Raw genomic sequence first — 18,575 nt, 5'->3', positions numbered from 1 at the left:
ACCGACTCATATGGATGTACTTACATTCGTTCATGGACACACACATCAGGTGGCCGTCCTCGGCTCGAAATGCGCACCTTACGCCTATTCTTGCTCCCAGAATACGCAGCGCTTGTGACGTAGGATAATAACAAGACTGGTTGCTATGGGAACGTACGCATACCCAAGGAACCTTGCTAAAAGGAGTATTAAAATTGCTAATAAAATCGTTTAAGATGATTTTAGATGCATATAATTTATATTTTTCTTATAGAGTATTCAACGAGGAATACGATAGACCCATTAATAGACTTTCTTGGAAAAATCACAGTTTCTTTAAGTAGTCACATGAATAATGAGGTGGCCTGTGAAAATCAACGTAAAACAACTCAGCAAGGACTTTCCAGAGAGTACTTGGTGAGTCACTCTTTAAACAATCATGTGGTGTTAATAGCTGACTGGACTTTCTTAAACATGTATAATCTACATGACATGGTTAATGCAGATTGGGAGCGATAACAGAATCGTTAGATAATCTGCCAAGTGATTCCATGGTAATGAAACACTCCCAACACTTGTAGCTGCGACAGTGCAGTAAAGCTGTGCGTGCTAAATCTGTTGGCCCTCTGGGGGCCTCTGCTGGCTGGGGGCCCTAGGCAATTGCCTGCGTATGCCTAATGGGACGCTACGCCTCTGGACATGCATATCGGACAATATTAATATTTGGCCAAATTGGGGGTCTCAGACCGGAACTTCAAGTCACCTGAGTGCTTTCTGCCATATACGTATATAAAATCACATTTTTTTGCATCAGGAGAAAATAGTCTTACTTTTTACTTGTAAAAGTAAATTTTACAGTGTGTACTTTTACTTGAGTATTTTTTCCTAGATACTTGTACTTTTACTTAGGTTTTTGTTGTTGTTGCTTTTTTGCTTCTGTATCTGTACTTTTACTTACGTAAAAATACTGAGTACTTCATCCACCACTGCAACATGGCATCCATTGATCATCCGTACAGCGATCACTAGCTACTTCACGGCTCAACCGTTCAGCCTTCAGTGCATCCAGGGCCCAAGACTAACATTTTTAACTAGGAGCGCACTGCCCCCTAACTTAAAATTTTAGGGGCATAGGTAGAAGATTCAGGGGCGCACAATTAAAATCGGCATGCTAAATGCTCCTCTAATTTTCACTGTTTAACCGATAAATACTTTCATAATGAATGCATGAAACTACAAACGTATCAGTCAATATTTTATTCTCTATCAGTTTTTACATCAACCAATATATTGCTTGCAAATTAGGTTAATGTTGGAATTTTTTTTTAGGGAGACCCAGCTGTAACATGGAGGCGGAGTATTCCATTCATGACAAAAAAAATAATTTATATAAATGAAAAAGAAGTTTAAAAAAGCAAAATCTTTTGATAGTCATGGGTTAAAGTCAGGAGTCGGGAACCTGTTTTACATAAAGAGTCAAAACCCAGGCAAACCACAACCAGAGACGACCAGGAAGTCCTTTTCTTCTGTTGTATTTTCCCTTTGCAAACCAGCTCGTTACATTACCACAAACTAGTCGATTTAACAGTGAAGGAGTTTGTCAGCAAAATTAAAAACAAAAAACAACGCAATCCTACTGGTCACGCATGTGCAAGAAGATGAAAAAATTATTTGCTCTGGCTCTAATTTTAGCTGCAAAATGCCAGTCTGGAGTCCTGGCATTAAAAAAAAAAAATAATAATTAAGGCTGTCAAAATTATCACGTTAACGGGCGGTAATTATTTTTCTTAATTAATCATGTTAAAATATTTGACGCATTTAACACAAATGCCTCGCTCAAACAGATTAAAATGACAGCACAGTGTCATTTCCACTTGTTACTTGTGTTTTTTGTTTTGTCGCCTTCTGCTGGCGCTTGGGTTTAAGCACCATGAGCATTGTGTAATCATTGACATCAACAACGGCGAGCTACTATTTTATTTTTTGATTGAAAATGTTACAAACTTTATTAAAACGAAAACATTAAGAGGGGTTTTAATATTAAAATTTCTATAACTTGCACAAACATTTATCTTTTAAGAACAACAAGTCTTTCTATCCATGGATCGCTTTAACAGAATGTTAATGTTAATGCCATCTGGTTGATTTATTGTTATCATAAACAAATACAGTACTTATATACAGTATGCTGAATGTATATATCCGTCTTTTAACAATAATTTACAGAAAAATATGGCATATTTTATAGATGGTTTGAATTGCGATTAATTATGATTAATTAATTTTTAAGCTTTGATCAACTCAATTAAAAATTTTAATCGTTTGATAGCCCTAATATTAATATATAAAAGAGTTTTGACAATACATTTATGTACACTTAATTTATATCTACGTATGTATGTACACATACACCCCCCCACGTGTCATATGAGAGAGAGAATTAATGTTCCATAATTATACAGTATATACTGTGTTATTTATATTATTCTAAATGATTTTAGGTATGTTATTTATAATATAAATATTTTTATTTACATGTTTGAAACTTTTTAATGTTCTAATTGTCACATATGCATTAATAGGGGTTTATACACATTAAGCGATGTTATATATACACAAAAAGAATATGTAAAAAATGGTGGGGTGGGGAGGGGTGGGGGGGTGACACTACGTGGTTTTCCAATTTACGTGGTTGGTTCTGGTCCCCATTAACAGCGATAAGTGAGGGATCACTGTATACTACATTATATCATTGCCTTAATTTAATTCTTTAAAAAGAAATAGAGGGAGAATAAAGTTTTTATCCATAAATATGTGGTAAGACTTTTTTTTTTTTTTTTTTTAAGTAATATTACTGAAGCATGTAATGCTAAGTGCTAGTGTTCAATGGCTTGTGGATAAGGTAACAAAAAGTGGTTCCATTTCGCTCTAATCTACCTTTTTCCCAAATCTCTAAGTCCCATTTGCATTTTTAAAGAGTGGTTTGAACCCAAATATACAATTATGAATAGATTTTTTTAACCCTACATTCTCATATTACTGTTTTGAAGTTTTTTTAAATTGCATTAAGAAAGAAATTTTGCAATTCGTTAGGCGACCAGTTCCTCAAGAGAGCGTATTGGGACGCGGCCCGAGCGCTGTTGCTAGGAGGCGCTGTTGTAGCCCGGAAGAGCGGACGTCGACGGCGGTGATGGACAAGCCGGGAATACGAGGACAAATGGGAGGTTTTTAATGACTGCCGTCGCTTTGTCGTTTCCCCCCAACCCACACTGGACGTACATTGTCACCAAAGAGCAAACGAGCAGCGAAAAAGAGGAAAAACGTCGAGGGTTCTCCCTAGAATGGGTAGGCAATGAGATGGGTGGATCAGCTGTGTCATGTGTGCACATCTGTACTACAGCATCCTAAAATAAAATTGCTAATCTAAAATTGATCATATTTTGCTCATTTACAGTATATGTAAGAATTTTAAAATGTGGGTCAGTAGGACTCCAACTTAAATTACAGCTAAATGGCTGACCTGGCATTAAGTATCATTGACCTTGGTCAGTAGTGTTCATTTTCTAAATGGGAAGAGAAAAAAAAAATCAGATAATTGTCGGCAGACTGTTTCTGTATGTGTGGTGAGTCAGACAAGGAATGGCAGGAATTTGATGAGTGTGATGAAAACGGCTAAAAGCAGACAGATCTCCCTTTGTTACACTGTCCCTGCAGTCACATATTGACACAAGCGTGCATCAAACTCTCTCTTTAGTCCAACAGCGGCAATGTGGATGGAAAGCTATGAGAAATTCTGCGTGCGGAGTGTGGCCACGCTGCAGGAGGAGGGCAAATTCAAGAAAACGACATGTGAGCCGACCGTGAAGTACTCATCTGTCATCCTCTACTGTGGGAAAGCTGTTCTGTCCCCTCTGGTAAGAAGGAAATGAACATGTCAGGCCTTTCCCAGCTGTTACAAACTGTGTACTTGATATGCAGTGAAATGAATTAAACATATAGACCAACGGCGTAGGTTTGCATAGGGAAGGTAGGAACATAACACTACCAACTTTTCAAGATGCTCAAATTGTCCCCACCAACTTTTAAGCAACCTTATTTGCATTATATAATGAGTCCAGATATATAGGTAGTTTAGAGTGTTTAGAATTGACCCTACAACTATTAAGTGAATTACTTTCCTTATGTTCAAACTTACATTTATCCCTTTTCACTTGCTGAATCTGCCAGTCATTTTATTTATTTATTTATTTTTTTAATCAAACGGATGTTTGATTGGCTGATGACTTGACCCCCTTCCCTCCCACACAGGGGCGCCGTATAGGGGTGAAAAGTGATATTGATTCTAGTGCTGCAACGATTAATCGATTAACTCGAGTATTCGATTAGAAAAAAAATATTCGAATGAAACTTTGCTGCTTCGAGTATTCGTTTAATTAAAGTTGCATTGTAATGGTTTGTTTAGAAAGTTTTTGCATTTAGTTTTATGATTTTAGGTGGATACACTGCCCTCTAGTCTGCCTCATTTCACATGACTGAACCCAGCTGCTCCTTGTTAAGACCAACATAATATAAGTTTTTGTGTGAGCTAATGTTTTTTTTAATGCATTTGTAAAGTAGTTGATAGGTATATTTAGCCATTTTTGTCTGAATATGTGTCTGAACAATTTAAGACCATTGTAAAAAAAAAAAAAAAAAAAAAAGTTTGCGTTTTATAGCATTTAAGCTAGCGGCCTTTTGCTATGTAAGTTAGCCAAATGTTCTTTTGTTGTACATAGATCCTCATTTTTTTGTTTTGTTTTTATACCGTTTGAGGTTCAGCTCAGGTATTTTATTTTTTTAATGTTCCTTATCCGATTACTCGATTATTCGAACTAACTAGGTAATCGATTAATCGACTACTAAAATAATCGATAGCTGCAGCCCTAATTGATTCTAAGGGCCCATGCTCTGATGGGGCCCACAAAGAAGTTGGAACATTAGGTAATCGTTTGCAAATTTAAATATTAATCATTATAATTTCAATAGAAATAAAACGAAGAGTTTATTTTTCTTGTTTTGTTTTTGGCAAAAAGTAAACACCCAGACAGCATATGTATTGCCAGCCACCCCCAGTATTTTCATTAAATTGTTTGGTCCGCCCTTCCTTCGATCAGACCAGGAGCAGCGGTGCGCATTTACATCAGTCAATGACTCTGAGTGCGCGGTACTGCAGAATGTTTTCAAAACAAAACTCTGGTTATCAAAAGAGTAAAGAAAAGAAAGCAAAACAGGAGAGGGGTAGAAAAGGCCAACAGGATGTGACCAAGTACTTCACAAAGGAAGGTTGGTGTCTTGTGTCTAGGGCTGCAGCTATCGATTATTTTAGTAGTCGATTAATCGATGAACTAGTTAGTTCGAATAATCGAGTAATCGGATAAGGAACATCAAAAATTAAAATACCTGAGCTGAGCATCAAACGGTATGAAAAAAATAATTGAATGAGGATCTATGTGCAACAAAAGAACAATTGGCTACTTTACATAGTAAAAGTCCTCTACCTTAAATGCTATAAAATGCTAACGTTTTTTTTTTTTAAATGCTCTTAACAAATGATTCAGACACATATTCCCACAAATACGGCTAAGTATACCAATAAACTAAATTACGAATGCATTAAAAAAAACATTAACTGAAACATAAGCTTATGTTGGTCTTAACAGGGAACAGCTGGATTCAGCCATGTGAAACGAGGCAGACTAGAGGGCAGTGTATCCACCCAAATCAATAAAACTAAATTCAAGCATTTTCAAAACAAACCATTACAATGCAACTTTAAACGAATAGCCGGAGCAACAAAAATCTTTTTCTTCTAATCGAAAACTCGAGTTAATCGATTAATCGTTGCAGCACTACTTGTGTCAGTGTAGTGCTGAAAATTAACCTGTTATCTTAGCCCACTCCAGCCCCATCTGGACCCACGCGCTGTCTATTACAAAGCTCCGAAGCGAGGTCCCAGCTCACTCTGTAAGAAATACGGGATTTTCCCGGCCTCAACGAGCGACATTCACCTATTCAAAAACATGAATTCCAAATAATGACGGCATTTTTTGGTATCCTACAGATGTTGAAAGTTGGAGTAGAAATTTTTTTTTTAATCGGCTTGAATCCAGTTTGTCAAGAATTTATTGAATTTAGTTTGTCATCAATTGAATTTAGTTTGTTAACAAGGGACCTCGCGTCGGAGATGTAGCCTATAGTGGAGATTGCGAGTTTCCAGATGGGGCTAAGCCTACTCCATAATGAAATACTGTAATTCTTTGCTAGCTATTGTTTGCTCCACTTTTTGCTTGCATTTAATCAGTACAGCGGGCAAACCCTTAGCAAGCTCTTCATACTAAAACTGTTGTATACGGTATACTGTAATGTATACTGTAGTATAGTTAAGTTAAAACAAAACATCTATTCTAAGTCATTCATTATGGTATTTGCCTTAAGAATATTTCTAATAAAATATATTTAGATTGTAAGAGATGGCCTTCAGTACATTTCTTATAGATGATATCAGTCTATTCATTATTGCTCTATACGCTGTATGTTTACATAAATATATTTTCATCTTAAATTCATACAGAAAATGCACAAATCCGTGTGTAAATATTCACCAAAATGCAGGAAATTACGTAGTTGATACTCTAAATGTGTGTGTGTGTGTGTGCGTGTGTGTGTGTGTGTGTGTGTGTGTGTGTGTCCCGGCAGTGGTGGTGAGCCCCAAAGTGATATCTTTTCATGGTGCCCAAAATCCCTGGCAGCGCCCACACACACGCAACCTGAGCCCCGACAGAAATATAACATGCCGCCTCGCACACACGCCTATTAGGTTTTTTTCCCGTCAGCAACAGCCACTGTAAGTAATGTAAAAAGACGTCAGTGTTGTGGAGTCGGGGAACACACCACTAATTTTGCTCCTGAAAATCTTAAAACTAATTTTTATTTTGGGCATACCTAGGTAATTAAGAGATTATTAACAGGTTTGTATTTATTGTGTCTGTTAATATAATTTATGTTCAAATATTGCAATTTAAATTTGCTAATAAAATCCAGACATTTATTCTGGAAGTTTTCAAAATGTTTCTTTAGTAGGTGCCGAAAACAAAGGTTTGAATCAAACGATGTATCACCTGAACCAATAACCAATCTCACCTTCTTATAACTTGTTAAATTCCCTTGTTTTCAGTGTAAATCTACTAGAAATAAGTGAAAATTTCTGCCACTGCTTCAAGAAAATTTTACTCATATTTTTTGAAACTAGTCTTTAACACTCAAAACAAGATGGAGAAAATTAAGAGACCAAGACGTTATAAATTTGCAGTGTGAATGTTAGAGTAATCCAGATTTATTTTGCATTGATCATTTTCCCTATCAATTAAAAATGTAGCTCTGACCACCGTTCACTCAATCTGTTTGGTTTTATTAATGTCCCGTCCCAGCAAAAAGTGTACATGCAGGCTATGCTGTTATATCGTCCCTACCAATATTGAGACCAAACCTACACCCTTGATATAGACACACAGCTAAGTAATGTGGGACGTGTGACCTCTAAATCCGTAATCAGATAAGCGCTTGGCTGGGAATGAAAGAGCAACTGTTGATGAAGAACATCAAGTCAGTCCATCACAAATTCTTGTTCTGACCACGATCTTTTTGGGAAAGCTCATCAATGCAGAGTTTGCAGGAAAAGAAACGAGGCTTTCAAAGAAAAGAACACTGTCCCCACAGTAAAACATGGCGGAGGTTCCCTGATGTTTTGGGGTTGCTTTGCTGCCTCAGGCACTGGAGTACTTGACCATGTGCATGGCATGAAATCTGAAGACTACCAACAAATTTGGCAGCATAAGGTAGGGCCCAGTGAGAGAAATCTGGGTCTCCCTCAGAGGTCATGGGTCTTCCAGCAGGACAATGACCCAAAACACACTTCGAAAAGCACTAGAAAATGATTTGAAAGAAAGCATTGGTGACTTCTAAAGTGGCCAGCAATGAGTCCAGAACTGAATCCCATAGAACATCTGTGGAGAGATCTGAAAATGGCAGTTTGGAGAAGGCACCCTTCATATCTCAGAGACCTGGAGAAGTTGGCCAAAGAACAATGGTTTAAAATTCCAGCAGAGCATTGTAAGAATACCGGAAGCGGTTGTTCGCAGTTATTTTGTCTAAAGGTTGTATTAGGCTGTGGGTGCCAATACTTTTGTCCAGCCCATTTTTGGAGTTTTGTGTAAAATGTAGGGTTGTCAAAATTATCGCGTTAACGGGCGATAATTAATTTTTTAAATTAATCACGTTAAAATATTTGACGCAGTTAACGCACATGCCATGCCCCACACAGACAGATTTAAATGACAGTACAGTGAAATGCCCAATTGTAAATTGTGTTTTATGGAGTTTTGCCGCCCTCTGCTAGCGCTTGGGTGCGACTGATTTTATAGGCTTCAGCACCCATGAGCATTGCGTAAGTAATTATTGACATCAACAATGGCGGGCTACTAGTTTATTTTTTGATTGAAAATTTTACAAATTTTATTAAAACGAAAACATTAAGAGGGGTTTTAATATAAAATTTCTATAACTTGTACTAACATTTATCTTTTAAGAACTACAAGGCTTTCTATCCATGGATCGCTTTAACAGAATGTTAATAATGTTAATGCCATCTTGTTGATTTATTGTTATAGTAAACAAATACAGTCCTTATGTACCGTATGTTAAATGTATATATCCATCTTGTGTCTTATCTTTCCATTCCAACAATAATTCACAGAAAAATATAGCATATTTTATAGATGGTTTGAATTGCAATTAATTATGATTAATTAATTTTTTAGCTGTAATTAACTCGATTAAAAATGTTAATCGTTTGACAGCCCTAGTAAAATGATAATGATTTAATTTTTTTGTCCACATTCTCTTTTGATTTTTTTCATTGCTAGCAAAATAAATGAAGATATTACTACCAAAGCATTTGTAATTGCAATCATTTCATCAGCAGCGTATGTCTGAAATTTGGGGGGGTTGAAACCGATTAGGGCGTTTACATGGAAAACATCTTGACTTACAGAATTTGTAAGTTATGGAACTACTTTCAAAACCATTTAATTTCGTAATTTCGTAAGTAGAGGTACCACTGTAATAAGTAGCTCACTCTGTTTTGCATTAAAGATGTAATTAATCAACCACCAAGTTCGCAGACAAAATTCTCAACAATCAGTTAATGAAAACTTGAACCGTTCCCCAGTTGAATGCAGAGCAACGTCAACAAATGTGCGACCTCAGGCGGAGGGCCGTTCAGCTGGAAACGGAGCGGCGGAACCAGCAGAGGAACAAGCCTTCCGCCCAAGTTCGGGACATACCAACAAATTGTACGGTGCAGTCACAAGAACGCACGGGGTCCGGTCCGGTGCCACTGGATAATGAAATAAAAGTCAGCAGCAAACCCACTTGTAAGGTACATTCAAATGTCAACTCAGCTTTTTCCAAGTATAGTTTGCTCATTCAGGATTCTGCAGAATGTAGCACAAACTCGTGAATCCCTGATGACGCTTGCAGACTTAACCTAATATGTCTGTCTTCAGGCTTTCCTCAGAAGGCATTGCTATTTATAACACGATACTGGCTCTGTAATGTCCACTCTACTACAGTAAAACTGTTTCGTTTGTCCGTCTAGTTACTAATAGTCTCTAAACCTAAAACAGTTAACCTCTATCTGTTCTCACTATGCTACCATCGATTTTTTGACAGTGACTTGACCAATAGGGCTGTAAAAAGAAACCTGGAATTCAGGTCCTAGTTACAGTGGGGTAAATAAGTATTTAGTCAACCACTAATTGTGCAAGTTCTCCCATTCGAAAATATTAGTGAGACCTGTAATTGTCAACATGGATAAACCTCAACCATGAGAGACAGAATGTGGAGAAAATCCCCCCCCCCCACCCCCAGAAAATCACATTGTTTGATTTTTAAAGAATTTACTAGCAAATCATGGTGGAAAATAAGTATTTGGTCAATACCAAAAGTTCATCTCAATACTTTGTTATGTACCCTTTGTTTGCAATAACGGAGGCCAAACGTTTTCTGTAACTCTTCACAAGCTTTTCACACACTGTTGCTGGTATTTTGGCCCATTCCTCTATTCCTTATATCTTTATTGTAAAAAAAAAAAAAAAAAAAAGTAAATGTTTACATGAACTTCAATTTTAATATACTGTAAATCCTATGTTCTTAACTAGTTAAAACTGAGATTTAGCATTTAATATGTGAGTAAATGAGGGAAAATAAAAACTAGGAGATGGAAGTTGGGGTTATTGCTGTTTTTGTTAACTTTTATTTTGCAAATTATTGAAAAAAATACTATTTTGAATGAAAATTGTTTTTTGTATGTGTTATAGAAATAACTGTGCTAAAACAGTTTTCTTTGCATTTCAGTAGTTAAACAGGTTTGACCTTCTCCCCAAAAAATGAAAGGGAAAAAATAAATAAATAAATAAATAGTACCGGCGAGAAATTCTAGCCACTTTCACCCCTGGTTAAAACAGGTGCCATTAATACAGGTAACGAGTGGAGCCTCGTTAGACCTCGTTAGAAGAAGTTAGACCTCTTTGACAGCCAGAAATCTTGCTTGTTTATAGGTGACCAAATACTTATTTTCCACTCTAATTTGGAAATAAATTCTTTAAAAATCAAACAATGTGATTTTCAGGTTTTTTTTTTTTCCACATTATGTCTCTCATGGTTGAGGTTTACCCATGTTGACAATTACAGGCCTCTCTAATCTTTTCAAGTAGGAGAACTTGCACAATTGGTGGTTGACTAAATACTTATTTGCCCCACTGTCGCTGTTTAGAATTTCTGTCCTGTGTACACTCTGAACTAATCAAAAGTTGTCTTAAAAAAAATCATTCATTGCAAATTTTAATCCTGAAACAGGCCCCTCAAGCACCAAGCGGCAAAACCGAAACATCTCCGAGTCCCAAAGCGACGACACTGGGTGGTTACACATTGATAACTGACTTGCCTGGACTTCCCGTAGATTCAAGATTTGGACTTCAAACTACCGATCAGCAAACTACTCCTATCCTTAATGGTCTTATCGGTGGGAATGGGGCAGAGGTTGAGACAGAAGAAAAGAGTGATGAAGAAGATATTAGTATGGACAGCCTTCTCAAACAAACAAAAGATGTCAGGAGAGAGTCAAGTAAGGACGGGATAAAAGTTGTCATTCCGAAACTTTCCCCAGAGGCCATCTCAGAAAAAGACATACCAAGTCCAAAGAGTGGTGTTGAATTTGGTTTTAGTTTGCATCGTAGCCCTGTTGGCCCTCCTAAAATTCCCTTCCCTCAAAATCTGGATGCTACCCAACTAAAACAGTCTATATCACATAGCATTCCTGATCAGAACATTCGATACCAAACCCCAGAGTCTAGATTAAGTCCCCGGGTTCAGAAACGTAAACCACGGCCGTTTTCCACGGGAAACATCCACATTGTGTTCCCCGGAATACCAGGGGAAGGAGCCGGGCCATCTGATTGGGAAGAAGCGCTCTCTGGAGCTGCAAGATCCCCGGATCGCTCCAACTCAGTATCAAGCAACGGTTTAGGTCTTCTTAACAGGCGGGGGAGTCATCAATCGGGTCATTCTGGCATTAGTCCAATGCAGGAAACTCATAGCCCCGTGAGTCCGTCATTGCCTAGCCCGCTTGGTCAACACGACTGCCTGTCTTCGACGTTCCGCCGGCGCTGCCACACCATGGACAGTCACTTGCACACTGACCAATCTGTTAACATTGACCGCAGTCAAGAAAGGACACCTCGCTTCATGGCGGGAGTCACCATGCGACCTTCGAGTTGGCGCAACTCTTCCACTTCCTCGAACAAGAAGTTAGAGAATCCATCACCGTATTTGCAAAGGCCTCACATTCCATCTGAAGTTAATCTCAGAATGGAACCTGATGATCCTCGAGGGTCTCCGAACGAGACGTCAACAGCTTCGCTCAGACATGTTTTGGAGTTGCATAGCAATAACATAGGTATGTGATCAATTTATTAAATATTGGCAGACTCAAAACAGCTTCCAAAGCTGTATGAAACATTGACATTTACGTTTTGGCACACAGAGGAGACACAGAGACGAGCGCAGGTTCTGGAGGACATGCAAAGGCGTCTGCAGGAAGAACACGCTTTGCAAATGTCGCTGCTCCTTGCCGAGCAGGAGAAAGAGCAACAACGCCTCCTTATGGTGAGCACACATCACAAGAACAAACCATTCCTCTCAAATGTGTACAGGTAGTCCCTGGGTTACGAACGAGTTCCGTTCCTACTAGGGTTGTTCCGATCATGTTTTTTTGCTCCCGATCCGATCCCGATCGTTTTGGTTTGAGTATCTGCCGATCCGATATGTCCCGATCCGATTGCTTTTTTTTTTTTTTGCTCCCGATTCAATTCCAATCATTCTCGATAATTTTTCCCTATTGTATACATTTTGGCAATGTATTAAGAAAAAAATGAATAAAACTCGGACGAATACATACATTCAACATACATTACATAAGTACTGTATTTGTTTATTATGACAATAAATCCTCAAGATGGCATTTACATTATTAACATTCTTTCTGTGAGAGGGATCCACGGATAGAAAGACTTGTAATTCTTAAAGGATAAATGTGACTTTGTATATTGTGACTAAATATTGCCATCTAGTGTATTTGTTTAGCTTTCAGTAAATGATACTGTAGCCATTTAACTGTTTTGCCCAAATGCATGATGGGAAGTGCAAATATGACTGTGCGTAGTGACACCAATTGATATATCTTCTCTGCGTTGAGAAATAACATATGGTGTTAAGAAAAAGATCTACTACTACCTTTCATCCCCACATTGCTTCCCATGATATTTTTAATTGTTGAGAGGGGGATTTTAAATCTTTAGCCAATTAAATAACGGTTCCAAAGACTGCCTAAATTCACTCTACTCATTTTACACTGTCTTTTAGCTCTATATATAGGTAAAACGGCGCCTTTATAGATTGAACGCGACAATGCGTGAGTGGGTCGTACAGCGCATGCGTTAATTGCATTCAATATTTTAACGTGATTAATTAAAAAAAATTAATTACCGCCGTTAACGCGATAAATTTGACAGTCCTACTTTAGCCAAAACTAAAGACTCTGGATGAGTGTAAGACATTTTGTCTGTAACGTGAAATACAATTAGGAAATGATTTAATTAAAATATATATATATATATTAAAAAAAGGCATGTCCGATATTTTTTTTGCCGATTCCGATACTTTGAAAATGACGTGACTGGACCCGATCGATCGGCACATCTTTAGTTCCTACGCTGGCGATGTAACCCGAATTTCCGCGTAAGTCAGAATTATCCCTTTAAGTACCTCTGAATACCACCTAAATATCAAAATAACTATCCAAAAGCATGTATTATAAATCACATTAATAAAATACAGTAAAAAGTAAGCGACTTTGAGGGTGGTTGTGTTAAACGCTGTTATATTCAATGAACGGGCTTTACTCGCGAATCCGTCTCCTTGCTGAGAGAAAAGGGTGATGTGGAAAGATGGGGAGACGAGTGAAGGATGCTGTACTGGAGACAGAATGGCGGACAAGACTCTGGCGTCATTAAGTCGAAACCAGGTAAGTCGGGTACTAGTGCTGCAACGATTAATCGCTTAACTCGAGTATTCGATTAGAAAGAAAAGATTCGAATTAAATTTTGCTGCTTCGAGTATTCGTTTAACTATAGTGGCGTTATAAGGGTTTGTTTTGAAAGTGTTTGCATTTTGTTTTATTAATTTGGGTGGATAAACGGCCCTCTCTTCTACCTCATTTCACATGGCCGAATCCATCTGCTCCCTGTTAAGACCAACATAAGCTAGGTTTTTGTTTGAGCTTGTTTTTTTTTTTTTTTTTTTTGCATTTTTGTATTTTTGAATTTTGTATTGCATTCGTAATTTAGTTTATAGTTGTTATAGTTAGCCATTTTTTGTGGGAATAAATGTCTGAACCATTTGTTAAGAGCATTGTAAAAAAAAGTTAGCATTTTATAGCATTTAAGCTAGCGGACTTTTGCTATGTAATAGGGCTGTCAAACGATTAAAATTTTGAGTTAATTACAGCTTAAAAATTAATTAATCGTAATTAATCGCAATTCAAACCATCTATAAAATATGCCATATTTTTCTGTAAATTATTATTGGAATGGAAAGCTAAGACACAAGATGGGTGCATACATTCAACATACGGTACATAAGTACTGCATTTGTTTATTATAACAATAAATCAACAAGATGGCATTAACATTCTGTTAAAGCGATCCATGGATAGAAAGACTTGTAGTTCTTAAAAGATAAATGTTAGTAAAAGTTATGGAAATTTTATATTAAAACCCCTCTTAATGTTTTCGTTTTAATAAAATTCTTAAAATTTTCAATCAAAAAATAAACTAGTAGCCCGCCATTGTTGATTTCAATGATTACACAATGCTCATGGGTGCTGAAGCTCATAAAATCAGTCGCACCCAAGCGCCAGCAGAGGGCAGCAGAACAACTAACAAGTTGGCATTGCACTGTGTTGTCATTTTAATCTGTTTGAGGGGGGCATGTGCGTTAATTGCGTCAAATATTTTAACGTGATTAATTTAAAAAATCAAATACCGCCTGTTAACACGATAATTTATACAGCCCTACTTTGTAAGTTAGCCAATTGTTCTGATGTTGTACATACATCCTCATTTATATTGTTTGAGGCTCAGCTCAGGTATTTTAATTTTTTATGTTCCTTATCCGATTACTCGATTATTCGAACTAAATGGTTCATCGATTAATCGACTACTAAAATAATCGATAGCTGCAGCCCTATCGGGTACGTCGTATCCTGGGGACTACCTGTACTCAATTCAGAAGGTGAAAAGCAGTTCATTAGGAGGACATCCTTGAAGGGAAAAGTATCCTCTCCCATATTTGCTGTTTGACTGTTTGTATTACTGTAACACACTCAATATAAAATATATAGCATTTAAATCATCGTTTAAGAAAACCAGTAGAATATATCTGAAGTATGAGTGGAGTTGGAGTGATTGAAATTTGCAGCAGCGAGACGGGTAGATAAGGATGCCTGTTGACTACGGAAGCCCAACGTACACGTAATTCAGCTGACAGAGCAAGATTGACGCTGACGGAGCAAGACGAGCCGGTGATGGTCAAGACATCTACGAGCCCACGTCTGGACCACCAGATCCGGCCATCAGCTCTTTTAGGGGCCAACAGTCCTGAACAGTGTTGTTAATAATGGTGTTAGACAGGGTTGTTCCGATCATGTTTTTTTGCTCCCGATCCGATCCTGATCGTTTTAGTTTGAGTATCTGCCGATCCCGATATTTCCCGATCCGATTGCTTTTTTTTGCTCCCGATTCAATTCCAATCATTCCCGATAATTTTTCCCGATTATATACATTTTGGCAATGCATTAAGAAAAAAAATGAATAAAACTCGGACGAATATATACATTCAACATACAGTACATAAGTACTGTATTTGTTTATTATGACAATAAATCCTCTAGATGGCATTTACATTATTAACATTCTTTCTGTGAGAGGGATCCACGGATAGAAAGACTTGTAATTCTTAAAGGACAGATGTGACTTTGTATATTGTGACTAAATATTTGCATCTAGTGGATTTTTATGAGCTTTCAGGAGATGATAATTCAGGCATTTAACTTCTGCCTAATTGCATGATGGGAAGTGCACCCATGACTGTGCGTAGTGCTACCAATTGATATATCTTCTCTGCGTTGGGAAATAATAAAGGGTGTTAAGAAAAAGATCAATTATTACCTTACTTCCCCATATTGCTTCCCACGATAATTTTAATTGCAGGGAGAAGGATTGTAAGGCTATAGCCAATTGAAAACAGGCTCCAATGGCTGCTAATATTCACCCTACTCATTATCTCTGCCTATTAGCTCTCTTTATAGGTTAAAGGGCACCATTACAAATTGGTTGCGACAATGTGTGAGTGGGTCATGCTGCGCATGCATTAATTGCACTAATTATTTTAATGTGATACATTTTAAAACAAATTAATAACTGCCGTTTTCGGGATAAACTTGATAACCTTACCTTAAGCCTAAACTAAAGACTCTGGATGAGTGTAACATATTATGTCTGGAACGTTAAATACAATTAGAAAATTATTTAATTTAAAAAAAATATATATATATATTAAAAAAAGGCATGTCTGATATTTTTTTGCCGATTCCGATATTTTGAAAATGACGTGATCGGACCCGATCAATCGGCATCCCCATCTCTAATTGAAATTGTATTATGTTAATGAATCGTCAATTAATTATAGCACACCAAATTTCAACACTTCTTGTTGATTTTGGGTCACCAAATGGCTGTGAATTCAGTGCTACTGACAGCAATCGACGTTTTGACAGGTCAAAATGGATTGGACTAGGGCTGCAGCTATTGATTATATATATATATATACATAAAAAAAAAGGCATGTCCGATATTTTTTTGCCGATTCCGATACTTTGAAAATGACTTGATTGCACCCGATCAATCGGGATGCCGATCGATCGGGACATCTCTAGTGTTAGAATATAACGCCGTTACTCATGGAGTGAGTAATCTAATTAATTACTTTTCTCATCTTGGCAACGCCGTTACCGTTACTGAGGCGGAAAAGGTGTGCGTTACTATGCGTTACTATGTTGGTTTACTGAGATGCGAGAAAAGTCTGAGAGAGATGGACTTGCTGAGACGAGAGAGCAGAGCAGGAGTGGGGAGGATGCAAGGGAGTTTTGACGCCGTTGTATACGCGATGCTACTATGCTAGGTGTCTCCAATAATACCTGACTGTAACCAATAGCCTACAAACTACGCCCACATGATGCTACGGTAGATATCACATATATAAAGAACTAGATGCAAATGACAGACACGGCGGCATTAGCAACAAGTATAAAGAACTAGATGCGTTAGTAAACAGCCGCCATTTTAAAGCAGTAGACTTCTCAGGAAGGCTCTGTTGTTGAGAACCTTCCTAGTGAACCTCAGTAATTTTTTATCTAAAATGCTCCTAAATCGGCAAAACTTCACTTAAATCTATCTTTAAGACAGAAGGGAACTAATGCAATAACTGGAGCAATTTTAACAACTTTAACGGTTGATTCACAACATTAAATGACTTCCACACATAGCAAAGGTTACTATCTAGTTATTGCAATATCCGCAATACACCTGTGTCTGGAGGGTAAAGAATTGGGCTAGGCCCAATTGTCCCAAAAACCCTTTAAACTTCACATTGTGTGGCCTGTTTTTTGTTTGTTTGTTTGTTTGTTTGTTTGTTTTGAGAAAAAAACATGAATATTATCAATATGTCAAGTAACTAATTACTCTTACATTCAGATAACTGAGTTACTAACACAATTACTTTTTGGGAGAAGTAATTTTTAACTGTAATTAATTACTTTTTTAAAGTAAGATTAACAACACTGGTCCAGAACAATGGCGGGACAACCTGTCTTGCCACAAGGAACACGTGATAACAAGAAGACTCCACGACCAGAATTTGAAGACTCAGCACTCCTTTGGCACCGAGGCTGACAAAATCTCAACTCAACAGTGACGCACGAACTCCGCAGCCCAATCTGCAAACAGACAATTACCCTAAACAACACCCAAACACACCCTTCTTCCGGACTGCAGCCCGAATCACCAGAGCCCAAAAGACTGAATTCTTTAGCTAGCGCTGTCTTTTTTCAGGAATCTTTTTTTGACCTGTGATATGATGACCCTGGATCCAGCATTCCTCCTCATCTGGTCTTTGTGCTGTATTTGCCTTGCTGTCTTTTTGCTGTCGACTGTCTGTTTGCACTCGAATACATTGTCAACTTGTGTTTCGAAGCCTCTTTCTGGCTCTTAAAATGGAGTCAGTACAAGGGGTTAAAACTAAGGTGAACGTGCAGAGTTTGGCCTTTTGGCCGGGTCGTTGGGGTTGCACCGGCCCGGGTCGTTGGAATTCCGTTAGCGCAGTTCCGGTGGTTTGGCTGGCGTGATTCTGGCAATGGCTAAATGGTCAAATTCCAACATCCTTTATCAGAACAAATTCATTGCTGGCTCTGGACAACTAACACCTGTGTTTTTGTCTGGTGAAAGGAGCTTGAAGAGACCGAAAGAATACTAAGGGAGCAGGAGAACGCGAAGCTCCAGAACCTGGATACTTGTCAGTGGAAGCGCATGCCTGTGAACAAGGGGCTTCCAGTTGTGAGCCCATCCGCATCAAAACCAGGACAAAGTATAGTCTTCAGTCTCCATTCTTAACCTTATATTTTAGATGAATCACTGCCTTGTTTTTCTCTTTTCTCCAGGTTTTCCTAGTCCCGTTAGTCCTAACATGACCTCACCTTCTGCTCAGTCCCCCATCTACCTACGAGGGCCCACTTGGGCACCTCCCAAACCTCAAGCAAGGCCCAATCAGGTCAGAATTTGGTTTCCTCAAACCATTTAGATGTTCCGATCTTTATAATACTGTGTTTT

The 18,575-nt window shown here is 37.9% G+C and overlaps 1 protein-coding gene across 2 annotated transcripts in view; it reads left to right on the top strand.

Moving 5' to 3' along the window:
* Window positions 1-3,141: 3,141 nt before the first annotated feature.
* Window positions 3,142-18,575, top strand: part of LOC130931771 (centriolar coiled-coil protein of 110 kDa-like) — a 41,182-nt gene continuing 25,748 nt past the window's right edge. The window contains exons 1-7 of one of the 2 annotated variants that reach the window (XM_057860786.1): window positions 3,142-3,324; window positions 3,734-3,893; window positions 9,245-9,454; window positions 10,933-12,031; window positions 12,119-12,240; window positions 18,195-18,333; window positions 18,407-18,516. In XM_057860786.1, coding sequence (XP_057716769.1) covers window positions 3,747-3,893; window positions 9,245-9,454; window positions 10,933-12,031; window positions 12,119-12,240; window positions 18,195-18,333; window positions 18,407-18,516 — 1,827 coding nt within the window. In that variant the 5' untranslated portion in view covers window positions 3,142-3,324; window positions 3,734-3,746. The remainder of the gene's footprint in view (window positions 3,325-3,733; window positions 3,894-9,244; window positions 9,455-10,932; window positions 12,032-12,118; window positions 12,241-18,194; window positions 18,334-18,406; window positions 18,517-18,575) is intronic. The other variant, XM_057860787.1, reaches the window with a different exon arrangement.

The sequence above is a fragment of the Corythoichthys intestinalis genome, chromosome 16 (genome assembly GCF_030265065.1).
Source record: "Corythoichthys intestinalis isolate RoL2023-P3 chromosome 16, ASM3026506v1, whole genome shotgun sequence".
Taxonomy (NCBI): Eukaryota; Metazoa; Chordata; class Actinopteri; order Syngnathiformes; family Syngnathidae; genus Corythoichthys; species Corythoichthys intestinalis.
The sequence above is the reverse complement of the archived record's forward strand: the minus strand, read 5'-3'. Positions and strand labels throughout refer to the sequence as shown.